The 14,541-nt window shown below is 42.4% G+C and overlaps 1 protein-coding gene across 1 annotated transcript in view; it reads left to right on the plus strand.

Annotated features, from left to right (window-relative positions):
- LOC115101795 (paired box protein Pax-3-like) overlaps window positions 1-8,498 on the plus strand; it is a 93,714-nt gene extending 85,216 nt beyond the window's left edge. Inside the window, exon 9 of the mRNA XM_065005792.1 lies at window positions 5,739-8,498. Coding sequence (XP_064861864.1) covers window positions 5,739-5,756 — 18 coding nt within the window. The 3' untranslated portion in view covers window positions 5,757-8,498. The remainder of the gene's footprint in view (window positions 1-5,738) is intronic.
- The last annotated feature ends 6,043 nt before the right edge of the window (window positions 8,499-14,541 follow it).

Genomic DNA, 14,541 nt, shown 5'->3' on the forward strand with positions numbered 1-14,541 from the left:
ATTGTAGCACTGGGACTGTTAGTAATATGTTTTATTGTAGCACTGGGACCGTTAGTAACATGTTTTATTGTATCACTGGGACTGTTAGGAAGATGTTTTATTGTAGCACTGGGACTGTTAGGAACATGTTTTATTGTAGCACTGGGACTGTTAGGAACATGTTTTATTGTAGCACTGGGACTGTTAGGAACATGTTTTATTGTAGCACTGTGACTGTTAGGAACATGTTTTATTGTATCACTGGGACTGTTAGTAACATGTTTTATTGTAGCACTGGGACTGTTAGTAACATGTTTTATTGTATCACTGGGACTGTTAGTAACATGTTTTATTGTAGCACTGGGACTGTTAGGAACATGTTTTATTGTAGCACTGGGACTGTTAGCAACATGTTTTATTGTAGCACTGGGACTGTTAGGAACATGTTTTATTGTAGCACTGGGACTGTTAGCAACATGTTTTATTGTAGCACTGGGACTGTTAGTAATATATATATATATATATGTGTGTATTTGTATGTGGTTATTTTAGACACATTTGTTGTTTGAATGCATTGATTGTAACTCATTCTGAAAATAATGTTTGTTAAAATATCTTTATGAAAGACGCATTAGATTAGCATTAAAGGTATACTAACTCCATTCATTTCTACATACCCTACAATCTCCCATGATTAGAGACCATACTCAAGGTTTAGATTTTCAGAATAATTACCCATGTTAATTGCAAAGGCCAACAAATCAGGCGGTGACATTACACATATGTCAGAGACACGGCTAGTAGTCGAGGGGGCACTTCAGTTTCCATTACTATTACCTGTGAGCATTTACCCACACCATATATCTACATGACCAGATACAGAAGTATGTCGGTTGGCCTCTCTCCCCCATAACCATCAGCCTGTGACCTTTCACGAACCTGTGTGATGAGCTGGACCATCAAACCCTCCGCTCGTTCACCTAGCCATGTAATGACCTCTAGGTAACGAAGATACCTCCCCAAATCAAAGGAGCGGCTTCCCCAAAGCATGTTTGACAGGCGGGGGAGGAGGAGGGAGAGTTAGTGGGGTGGGGTGAGGGGCGGGGGAGGCACACTACCACATGTTGACTGGCCCGTCAGTAGCGGCATCTTGATGTCATTAATTTGGGGAGGTCCAAGCTGGGGACCCATGTGCAAGCAGCTCGTGAGGGCAGGGGTAGGGGGTTGTTGGTAAGAGAGAGTTGGGTGGAAGGTGGAGTTGAGAGGGGGTCTTTTTAACGGGGAGCGAAATGGCCTTTGGCAGGCAGGGATTGGAAACATGTGTCCCTGTGGAGGTCAGATGCAGTCTGAGTTGTTATTGATCACTGGAGCAGAGCCACAGCCAGGACCAACGTGGCCAGGACCAACGTGGCCAGGGCAGGCAGGCAGGCCAACTCTAACTCTCCCCAGTACAGTACAGCCCAGCCAAAGGGGAAAGCGCCAGATCTGCCTCTCTTTAACTCCCTCACCCCCTCTCGCCCTCTTCCTTACATCCTCCATTCTCTCTACCTCTCACTGCTCTCTTCAACACCTTCACCCACTATTTACCCCTCTCACCCATCAGACATTATGTTATCATGACACAGGAGGTAGATACTGACATGATGTAACCCTGACTCGGGAGGTAGATACTGACATGATGTAATCATGACACAGGAGGTAGACACTGACATGATGTTACCCTGACACAGGAGGTAGACACTGACATGATGTTACCCTGACACAGGAGGTAGACACTGACATGATGTTATCCTGACACAGGAGGTAGACACTGACATGATGTTATCCTGACACAGGAGGTAGACACTGACATGATGTTACCCTGACACAGGAGGTAGACACTGACATGACGTTATCCTGACACAGGAGGTAGACACTGACATGATGTTACCCTGACACAGGAGGTAGACACTGACATGATGTTATTATGACACAGGAGGTAGACACTGACATGATGTTACCCTGACACAGGAGGTAGACACTGACATGATGTTATCATGACACAGGAGGTAGACACTGACATGATGTTATTATGACACAGGAGGTAGACACTGACATGATGTTATCATGACACAGGAGGTAGACACTGACATGATGTTATTATGACACAGGAGGTAGACACTGACATGATGTTATTATGACACAGGAGGTAGATACTGACATGATGTTATCATGACACAGGAGGTAGACACTGACATGATGTTATTATGACACAGGAGGTAGACACTGACATGACGTTATCCTGACACAGGAGGTAGACACTGACATGATGTTATCCTGACACAGGAGGTAGACACTGACATGATGTTACCCTGACACAGGAGGTAGATACTGACATGATGTTACCCTGACACAGGAGGTAGACACTGACATGATGTTATCATGACACAGGAGGTAGACACTGACATGATGTTACCCTGACACAGGAGGTAGACACTGACATGATGTTATCATGACACAGGAGGTAGACACTGACATGATGTTATCATGACACAGGAGGTAGACACTGACATGATGTTACCCTGACACAGGAGGTAGACACTGACATGATGTTACCCTGACACAGGAGGTAGACACTGACATGATGTTATTATGACACAGGAGGTAGACACTGACATGATGTTACCCTGACACAGGAGGTGGCGCCGAAGATGATGGCTAACGTTTTACATGCCCGTAACCAATTGTGCTATTTTGTTCGTTTTTTTTTGCGTTGTTTGTAACTTTTTAAAAACTTTTTGGGAATATAATGTTGCTTCAACTGTTTCTTGTGACCGAAAATAACTTCTGGACATCAGAACTGGGTTTAATCACCACAAACTGGAAGAAGCTTCTTCCTTTAACGAGTCCAACGAGAAAGATATACTGCTCTCCCGGGAACAGGCCCAGATTCCCGTTGTTTGCGTGAAGAAAAGATGGAGGAAAAGAGGACGCAGATCGGGCTGCCTTTTGAGAATCCGTAGGCGAGCGAGTAAACTCCCACTGCCATCAATTCTACTTGCTAACATGCAATCATTGGAAAATACAATTGATGACCTACGATTACGATTATCCTACCAACGGGACATTAAGAACTGTAATGTCTTATGTTTCACCGAGTCGTGGCTGAATGACGACACTGATAATAAAGAGCTGGAGGGATTTTCAATGCACCGACAGAACAGAGAAGCTACGTCTGGTAAGCTTCTTGTCAATAACAGCAGGTGCGCGATGTCTAATATTAAAGAAGTCTCGAGGTATTGCTCGCCTGAGGTAGAGTACCTTATGATGAGCTGTAGACCACACTATCTACCAAGAGAGATCTCATCTGCATTATTCATAGCTGTCTATTTACCACCACAGACCGATGCTGGCACTAAGACTGCATTCAACCAACTCTATGAGGCCATAAGCAAACAAATAAATGCTCACACAGAAGAGGCGCTCCTAGTGGCCGGGGACTTTAATGCAAGCAAACTTAAATCAGTTTTACAATGTTTTTTACCAGCATGTCACATGTGCAACCAGAGTGAAAAAAACTAGACCACCTTTGCTCCACAAACAGAGATGCATAGAAAGCTCTCCCCCGCCTTCCATTTGGAAAATCTGACCATAATATTATCCTCCGGGTTCCTGCTTACAAGCAAAAACTAATCCACACGCCTATAAGAAATCCCGCTATGCCCTCCGATGAACCATCAAACAAGCAAAGCGTCAATACAGGATTAAGATTGAATCCTATTACACCGGCTCTGACGCTTGTCGGATTTCTCAGGGCTTGAAAACTATTACGGACTACAAAGGGAAACCCAGACGCGAGCTGCCTAGTGACGCGAGCCTACCAGAAGAGCTAAATTACTTTTATGCTCGCTTCGAGGCAAGCAACACTGAAGCATGCACAAGAGCAACAGCTGTTCTGGATGACTGTGTAATAATGGTCTCGGTAGCCGATGTGAGCAAGACCTTTTAAACAGGTCAACATTCAAAAAGCTGCAGGGCCAGTTGGATGTGTACTCAAAGCATGCGTGGACCAACTGGCATGCGCGGAACAAGTGTCTTCACTGACATTTTCAACCTCTCCCTGACCGAGTCTGTAATACCTACATGTTTCAAGCAGACCACCATAGTCCTTGTGCCCAAGGAAGCGAAGGTAACCTGCCTAAATGATTACTGTCTGGTAGCACTCACGTCGGTAGCCATGAAGTGCTTTGAAAGGATGGTCATGGCTTACATCAACAGCATCCTCCCAGATACCCTAGACCCACTCCAATTCGCATACCGTCCCAACAGATCCATAGATGACGCAATCTCAATTGCACTCCACACTGCCCTTTCCCACCTGGACAAAAGGAACACTTATGTGAGAATGCTGTTCATTGACTACAGCTCAGTGTTCAACACCATAGTGCAAACAAAGCTCATCACTAAGCTAAGGACCCTGGGACTAAACACCTCACTCTGCAACTAGATCCTGGACTTCCTGACGGGCCGCCCCCAGGTGTTAAGGGTAGGATCTTCAACACTGGGGCCCCTCAGGAGTGTGTACTTAGTCCCCTCCTGTACTCCCTGTTCACCCACGACTGGCCAAACACGACTCCAACATCATTAAGTTTGCTGACGTCACAACAGTGGAAGGCCTGATCACCGACAATGACGAGACAGCCTATAGGGAGGAGGTTAGAGAACTGGCAGTATGGTGCCAGGACAACAACCTCTCCCTAAATGTGAGCAAGACAAAGGACCTGATCATGGACTACGGGAAATCATCAACGGGGCTGTAGTGGAGCGGGTCGAGAATGTCAAGTTCCTTGGTGTCCACACCACCAACGATCTATCATGGTCCAAACCTTTTCCCCCTCAGGAGACTGAAACGATTTGGCATGGGTCCCCAGATCCTCAAAAAGTTCTACAGCTGCACCATTAACAGCATTCTGACCGGTTGCATCACCGCCTGTAATGACAACTGCTCGGCATCTGACTGTAAGGCGCTACAGAGGGTAGTACATACGGCCCAGTACATCACTGGGGCCAAGCTTCCTGCCATCCAGGAATAGATGGTGTAAGAGGAAAGCCCATAAAATTGTTAGAGACTCCAGTCACCCAAGTTATAGACTGTTTTCTCTGCTACCGCATGGCAAGCGGTACCGGAGCGCCAAGTCAACAGCTTCTACCCCCAAGCCATTAGACTGCTGAACAATTCATCTAATGGCCACCGGACTATTACTTTTGAACCTTTATTTAACTAGGCAAGTCCGTTAAGAACAAATTCTTATTTACAATGACTGCCAAGGAACAGTGAATTAACTGCCTCGTTGAGGGGCAGAACAGCAGATTTTTTCCTTGTCAGCTCAGGGATTCGATCTCGCAACCATTTGGTTACTGGCCCAACGCCCTATCCAATAGGCTACCTGCCCCCCATTTGTTTTTTACACTGCTGCTACTGGCTGTTTATTATCTATCCAGTCACTTCATCCCTACCTACATGTACAAACTACCTCTAACCTGTATCTCCACACACTGACTCGGTACCGGTACCCACTGTATATAGCCTCGTTATTGTTATGATATTGTGTTACTTTTGTATAATTTTCTCACTTTAGTTTACTTTAGGGCTTGTAAGTAAACATTTCACAGTAAGGTCTACACTTGTATTCGGCGCATGTGACAGTTTGATTTGAGATACTGACATGAAACCCAATGGAGAACAGTTCTAACGCCCCCCCCCCCCCCCTCTCTCTCAGGTGCCTTTCATTATCTGAAACCCCAACATGGCCAGGAGTGGAGGAGATCTCTGGCCAACCTGACAGTCAACTCCGGAGAAATACCTCCTTCCCCCCTTCCCCCCCTCTGCCTATTCCCTACCCAGCCCCTGAGGAGAAGGGACAACCCAGATAAATGGACGGAGGGGGGTTGTTTTGGGATGGGGTACCGTGGTTGGGGATGTGGGGGAGTCTCAATGGGATAATCAGAACTAAAGGGGGAGCCCTCTCCAGTTACCTGGCTCTCGCCCCACTCGCACTTCACGTCATGCTCTGAAAACCAAGCACGCCTTGCTCTCCATGCTTGAAGAGAAAAATAAATGGAGAGAAGGAGAAGAAGAGGAGGTGAGGCAGAGGATAAATGAAAAAAGGGTGAATAAAACAAAATTCACTCAGTCAAGATTCTGCCTTTGATTTGTAATAAGTGGGAGAGAGTGGGAGAGGACTTGTAAGCTGTTTTTCTTCCATGGATGCGCCTTCGAGGCCAATGTGATGGGAGGAAAATACGTTTTTAAGGCACGATCCTGAGGCTAACGGTGATCTATCTATGGACCTGCAATAGGCACACCGCTCACTCAGCCACAATGCTTTATTTATGGCACTCACAATGTCTTAGGGAAATGTCTTATACTGTACACTGATACTATGTATTTTTTCACATGATTTGGGGAAATGAAATTGGTTCTATCAGGAGAAGAAAAACCGCCATCAATTTGATTCGTAACATGACTGTAGGGTTAAAGTAAAGATCTGGACAGTGAACTCAGTCTTTCACCCATCTCGGTTGATAGTAGAGAGACAGAGAGATAGAGACATACAGTCGTAGATGGAAGCTGCTTCAACCCAAAGAAGTGCCTCAGATGAAATTAACTGACACATCTCCTCAACTAGCCTTCTACATTCTTTTTGTAATCTATATTGTATTGAGAAAAACAAAGATAGCTGGGTTGCTTGCAGGGCAGTGCACAGACCTTTTGGGGGGCATGTGCTCAAACAAAAAGTAGGGTGCCCCCTCAAAGAAATTCCCGCAGCAGCTGCAATTTTTACAAGAGGCGAAAGCAGCACAATCTGATGAGTAAAGTATTTCCCGAAACTATTTTGAACTGGAATTAATGCTGCACTTATTAAAATTAATGACCCACACAATTCCAGTCAAAATAGAAGATGGTGAGAAATACTGTTGCCTACCGTTACTAAATCCAAAACAACTCCATTTGTTGCCACGATCATGTATCCCAGGGTTTTTCATATTCGTTGACCCGCGACCCCCAAAAAGGAGTGGTCAGCCTACAAAACATGTAAACCCCGGCGCACGCACATGCACGTATGAGCAAATGTAGCGTGTCATTACAGCCATAAATGGTGACGCATTTTCAAAACGCAAGTCTACAGAAATAAACTTTACAGCTGAATTTGGGTCTGAAAGTCATTCATGTTTGCAGCCAATATGTACTAGGGATATATCATGTCACTTCTCTGGAGTCCAGAGCAAGCAAAGTCAAACGGCCTACTTGTAGAGGAGGTTGCAGGATCGTATGGAAAATGATGCCACTTTGGAGGGCAACCTGCCTGCAAAGTGTTTGTTGTCAGCCCTGTAGCCCGGTTCTTCGTTACAACTATTGTAACAAATTCACCAGAAAATGTTACATCTTCACTCCATAATATTGAAAGCAGTGCGACGTTACAGCTGCTTATCTTTAGACATATAGCCAGCAGTAGCCACCCAAATTAGCCCTATCTTAAATTTGGAAATTACCAATCAAATCTCCACCTAGCCTATTGTTCGGGCAAATATGAGTCCATAGTAGATTGCTAAACTGTATTTTATATGGATGATAAACGTAGGCCTACTCTGTATTTGGCACGTAGAATTGGAGGAAATGAAACAAGTGTTCTGGTCATTAATCTGGATATGCGCGCCTGCCTTTGCGCGCCAATGCTGATTGATGACTGGTCATTGGTCAAAAATCAAGAAGCACAACTTTTTGGTTCTGAAGCATAGATGAGAATTTACCACCGATTTGAGCGCACTCAGAACAACAACGACAAAAAATATATACTAAAATAATAATATATGCCACCACTGAAAAGGGCACTTTGGAGACTGGAAGGCTCGGATCACTTTTAAAGCAATAAGAATCCTAACACAAGATCCATGCATGTACAGGAAACTTCGATTTTTGCAGATAGGAGATTTGAGTATAAATCTGAGTTATATACACTCAAGTTAAGATTCTGCCCGTACAGATCTGGGACCAGTCACATAGTCCAGTCAAGTGTTAATTGGACCTGATGAAACATACCACTCCTGTTCATTTAGTATTTATTCAGTCCACCTCTGTTAGTATCCCTGGTCTTAATACTCAGTGGACCCGTAAATCTTAAACAGCAGATCTAGGATCTTAAACACAGGAAATTGTAGGGTATTTTTGTTTTTTAAAAGGCTTCTGAAGTTTATAATTTCCACTTTGAAACTTCAGACTTGTTTTTCATTACGAAAAATGAATCAACCCCTACATAAATGTCTATTCATTATAATCCACATGATAATTCACATTTGCAGTTGCTGCAGCAGTATTTTCCAACTCTATCAAACTGGCTCAAATTAAGATCCTACATCTGTACACCTATATTTTTCTGCCTTGTTTCTTTTGTAAACATATATCATTTTCATTTATGACTGCATAAAATGATTTTTGTTGGAATATGTCTTGTCAAATGCAGCACTATTTACTATTTATAATAAAATATTAAAAACATGTGTACAGGCTGAAATGTTTTCATTGATTTAAAACCAATGTGTGTCTGTCTTTACAATATTGATTACGTACTGACACACTTTTTATTTATTTTTTAATCTTAAGAGTAATGTAAGTCGCTCTTGATAAGAGTGTCTGCTAAATTACTGAAATGGAAAAATGTAAATGTAAAATGTTAGCTTTGAGTTAACTATGAGTTAGGATAAGTTATGAACCAGTTCTGAACTTGGGGCAATATACTTGATTACTAGCTCATTCAGGACAATGTTAGCTTTGAGTTAACTATGAGTTAGGATAAGTTATGAACCAGTTCTGAACTTGGGGCAATATACTTGATTACTAGCTCATTCAGGACAATGTTAGCTTTGAGTTAACTATGAGTTAGGATAAGTTATGAACCAGTTCTGAACTTGGGGCAATATACTTGATTACTAGCTCATTCAGGACAATGTTAGCTTTGAGTTAACTATGAGTTAGGATAAGTTATGAACCAGTTCTGAACTTGGGGCAATATACTTGATTACTAGCTCATTCAGGACATCTACATTAGTTACATCTAAATTAGATACCGTAATTGCATTAAACAAAGGGAAAGGGAAAGGCAGCCAAAAGAGCAATGACACAGACAAGACAAGATGGCAATGTCCCAAGTGACCATCCATTGGATGACTTACTGGAAAGTGACACATCTTTACCCCAAATTTAGAACAAAGATAATATTTCTTTCTTTTCAAATTTCATGTTTAAGGTTAAATGTTTTCCCTGCAATAGGATATGTTTGGTTTTCCAAGAGAATAACTGAAATAATCTGCCATCCACCAACCCCATCACTGTAAGCACACACTCATGCACTCACCAGGGTTGGGGTCAATTCAATTTCAGTTCCAGTCATTTCAGGAAGTAAACCATATTGTGGTCTTCCTAAGAACAAGCATTTTCCATGACTGACGGTGGACCGTTGGTGCTCTCATCCTCTCATGTATTGTCTCGCTGCAGCCCAGCGGCTCCCCAACACTTTAAAGACTCATTCATAAATATATCCTTTTTCATAAACACTGCTTCCAGACAAATTCCTGCTCCCCAGGGGGACCCTTCAAACCCGTAATGATTAAAGCAGATCTCCCTGTAAACGATCTAAACACAACACCACAGACACATTGGGACATTAGTCACTGCCACTGTCTCTCTGGGGTTCAGACTGGAATTGCTTCCCAAAAAGCACCCTATTCTCTATATTGTGCACTACTTTTGACCAGGGCCCAAAGGGCTCTGGTCAATAGTAGTGCACTATGTTGGGAATAGGGCACCATTTGTGACACACATGGGGTTCAGAGGGCTAAACGTTCCGATCCCAGCGCCCCGGCAGAAAGAAAAACACTCAGCCAGTTGTCTGACACTTCACAAGTTATGGGTATCTGTGTTTTTATCACTCTCTCATTCTTCTCTTCTTCTTTCCTTATTTTTTTCTCTTTGTGAAGGGGGGAATCTGGGGATCAGGTGTTTGCAGCTGGTAGTGTCACTCATTTTATATGGTGTGTGTAAGTGTGTGTGTGTGTGTGTGTGTCCATGTATAAATTCATACCAGTGGCGGTCGGAGCCGTTTAAGATGAGGGAGGACAATTTTCTTTCTCCATAAGCATGGTCTTATTTCCTATTGGAGGACTGTCATTCATATTCCATTCACTCAGTTCAATGTAACATCGATAGGTTTAGACTACTAAACGATAACCTCATTTTCTCTATACCCATCATGAGGTTGCACATCCTAGCCTATGAATGAAAGTTTACAACGTAGGTGCACAGGTGACAGACAGTGACACATGGACAGACAGTGACACATTCAATAGTGCCTTGAACACTCTTGCCTGCATCTAGCTGATCTAGGGTGTAATCATTAGTCCAACAGTTGCAAACAAGAGTTTCTATGTGACAAATTCAGGTATGTTTATCCCCGTTTCATTCCATTTGATTCTGTTTTAGAAACGTTTTTCAACAGAATCGGCAGAATAAATACATCCCCGATCACCTATAAACACAGTTCACTTTTATAGCAGCCACGTTGTATTCCTTCTCGCATCTCTGTGCTATCCCCCTCTCACCTTTTCCTTTCATTTGGGCACTTCAATTCACAACCCATCAGTTTTATGTGACCAGGAGAAAAAATATGTTCCAAGCTCAACCATATCATAACCTCTACACACAGCCTACATAGATGTCACCATATTAGCTAAAGTACGGTCATAGTCAACACAGCTAATAAAACTAGCGCCATAGTAAACCTGCTTCATTCCTGCAGTAATGTTACAGTGTATAGTCAGTAAGCAGTTTAGCAGTTACACAAGCGGGCCCCGGTGGCAATAAATTAGTAAAACCAAAAGCTTACCTTGACTTGGAAGTGTTCCAGTTTTGTGTTGGATAGTCATAGCCAGCTAGCTAACATAGCATCACTCTGTTTGAGCAGGGCATTTGAGTGGGCTAAACTAGCTAGCTGCATTTTCTAGCTAAGTAAGTGAAACTGAAAGTGAAAAAAATGACAAAATCTCTCTCTTGCTTCTCCATTTTTGAAGATATGAATTTGTCTTTCTCTCTCTTTGAGACAACTACTCACCATATTTTATGCACTGCCTTGCTAGCTAGCTGTAGATTATGCTTTCATTACTAGATTCATTCTCTGATTCTGTGACTTGCTAGAACTCTGATAGTTTGGAGGACGTCTTCCATAAGTTGTCATAGTTACTGGGCAGGTCTATGGAAGGGGGTGAGAACCATAAGCCTCCTATGTTTTGTATTGAACTTAATGTACCCAGAGGAGGAAGGGAGCTAGCTGCCCTCCAGCTACACCATGGTGCTACCCTACAGAGTGCTGTTGAGGCTACTGTAGACCTTCATTGCAAAACAGTGTGTTTTAATCAATTATTTGGTGAGGTGAATATATTTGGTAGATTTTTATCTAAAAAGGATAACTTTCTTAATGTTTAGCTTAAAAAATAATTAAATTCACTGAGGAGAATGGTCCTCACCTTCCTCCTCTGAGGAGCCTCCACTGGTTCATACATCTTCCTCTATATGTGTGCATGTGTTCCTACATTGTGTATTTACTTGCAATAGTGTTTGTGTGATTGTGTGTTGATGTTTGCTTGTGTGTCCGAGCTCTGAGGTAAACGTTGAGAGATCAAGGCCAGATATCATTTCACTGTTTTCTAAGTCTTTCAGCAAACTCCTTTTAAAGTGCTTAACTTGTTGAACACAATGTAAGTAGGAGAAAAAAGCCTCCTCTGAAGCAAAGTGCCACTCAAGCAGCCACAAACTGGAGACAACTTAACCCTTGACCCAACACTCTTTGAAATGAGTAGACTACTTGACCAGAGCTAACAACAACCCCAGTCTCTTGCAGCCTCCAAGCCCTCCAATAGAAAGTGAAGGAAGGGGAGGAGGTGTTTCAGGAGAGAGGGAGGGAGAGAGAAAATGAGTGAGGGAGGTGTGAAAAAGAGTTGATTTTAGAGAAGAGGGCAAAAGAGAAAATATGTTTTGGGTAATGCACAGCTTTGATTCAAGGCAAAAAGTTGAAAAGGATGAATTGAGCTCACATGATTTGTCTGCATAGACAATGGTGCATGTATGTTATTTTAGCCTGGTGACATTAACTTTATCAGTATGACATTTCAACCATGTTTATAACTTCGTTGAGAGACTGAACTCTGATATTTAGCAGAGAGTATCTTTGCTCTGTAGCTGCCATGGCCTTTTACTGGTAAGGGTGGTAAGTGGTCTTTATCTCAGCAATGTCTCTTTATCCATTGTCAGATAGTTGCTAGGTTAGGGACAACATTCCTTTCCCAATGTGGCTCAGTGTCGTCACTTCTCCCTCTCTCTCTGTTTCCATTTTTCCCTTTCTCAATCTGGCTCTACACATCTTTCTCCAATGTCTTTCTCTCTCTAGAACTCAATTTCTTCATCGTCTCTCTCATTCCATCGTTGAATACTTTTGGATACCATTTTTATTTTCTCCGTCTCCTCTCCCTCATCTGTATTTCTCTATCTGCCTCATTCCAAACTCCTCTTTATCTGTTTCGGCATGAACCGAACCCTGCTTCTTGCACTACTCTCCCGATGCAGGAAGATCATCCTAGAAGAACTGGAATCCAACAGTGGCAACAGTGTCCACCACCTCAACACCAACACCACATCGTCATCATCCCTCCCAATGCCCATCCTGACCCCCAGCCAGCCGGCTGTGGATCCCAGGACTTCCTACGACAATGCTTACTTCTACATCCTCTTTGTCATGGGTTTCTACTCCTTCCTGGCTATCGCCCTCTTCAAGAGCTTCGTCAACAGTTCACAGAAGAAGGACCCTTATGAGGAGTTCATGGGCGAAGGAGGAGGAGGGAAGGAAAAATTGAGTGCAGATGATTTTGACTTGAATTTGAACGACAATGGGGCGGTTTAACTTTGAAGAGTAGAGCAGAGGAGGAGAGCGGACTCTGAGTCCTGAAGTTGGGTTGGCTGGTGGGCTGGCTGTGAGGCAATGCTGCATGCAGATGTTTTGACAGTTGCCAAAGCCAGGAAAATGTCAATACAAACTTTTCACGGACCTGCTAGTGATTTTGCAAAACCTTTAGCTGCAAAGTTATTTTTTTTCTCCACCATTCAAAAATGAGAAACTGAAAGCAGGAGGGGGATCAGGGGGAACTGTGGGTCATCACAATTCAGAATCTTCTCCTGTGAGGCCCTATCAGGATAAATTCCAGAAGGGCCTTTTACATGGCACACACCACAGAACATAAGGGACACTTAAACTGCCCGGTGCAACAGATAGTGTGTGTGTGTATGTGTGTGAGACCATATGTGTGTATGTAGAAAGAGACAAACCATTAAATAATTGTATATATGATCTTGAATATTATGAAGACAAGCATGGGTAAAGAAACAATGTTTTGGGAATTTTATTCAACAATATGATGAGGTTTGTTTGGGTTAGACAGTTATGTCACAGTTTGCTATCATTATACAGCAATTAATATGTGCATATGAAATAAAGAACAATAAAGACATAAAGAGTGATTGCATTTGAGGTGCCAAATCATACAGGGGTCGTTTCACCTGAAAAAACACAAGAAAGATGATTTCAACACCCAACATCTCAGATTGTTCTGAAATCGTTTCTGTTGTTAGAAACAAATAAGATTAGCATTGCGACAACATTATTTTGTTGAAATATATTTTAATCTCTGAGAAATTAAACTAATTGACTGCACCCAAATTAGCCATTTTAATTTACAGGATTCATATAATATTGAATAAATATAATATGTAACATCTGATTTGGGCCAAACTTTTCTCTAACAATGAGTTAGACAGGAGGAATCCAAAGAAATTGTCAAAAGCCCCCCACGGAATCCCCCAAGCCAATCCCACCCAAACAATGAGTATCAGTTCTCTATGTTTGACAAGTAGTATGGAGCTGCGGCTCAGAGTATTGTCTCTTCATCCTGTGTAATGTATTCTCAGTGAATTTGGTGATGTTTTTTTTCACCTGTTCAGAGAAATAAGTCATTGAAGTTGTTGGATTTATGTCCCATCCCACATCCTAATGTTACCAAGTTCTGACCACTAGATGGTGCTGCTCCTGCTATTAGGTGATTACTTTTTAAAGACCCCCCCCCCATCATGTGTTCGTGGGATAGTTCACTCAAGTTGTATGTAAACATTATTAAGGTGATTAGTGAAATGCAAATGAATTACTTAAAAATCGAATATACATACACACACACACAGTATATACAGGATATATATTGACAATCCAATTGTTGCGCAGATTTTCCAAAATAACTTTTGTTTTGCAGCCAACAGGTGTATAGTGCCACTTAGAGGCATCTTTACCTATTTGTTTTTAAACAATGTCTAGTATACAAATTGGAAATAGCTGTTTTATTACAGGTTTTTGGGTGTTTTTAGATGGAAAATATTATTGTGACAAAAAGGGGTAAAAACGAATCTTTTGAAAGTCACTTATGAAAGTGAAT

Source organism: Oncorhynchus nerka, linkage group LG20 (genome assembly GCF_034236695.1).
Source record: "Oncorhynchus nerka isolate Pitt River linkage group LG20, Oner_Uvic_2.0, whole genome shotgun sequence".
In the NCBI taxonomy this organism is placed as follows: Eukaryota; Metazoa; Chordata; class Actinopteri; order Salmoniformes; family Salmonidae; genus Oncorhynchus; species Oncorhynchus nerka.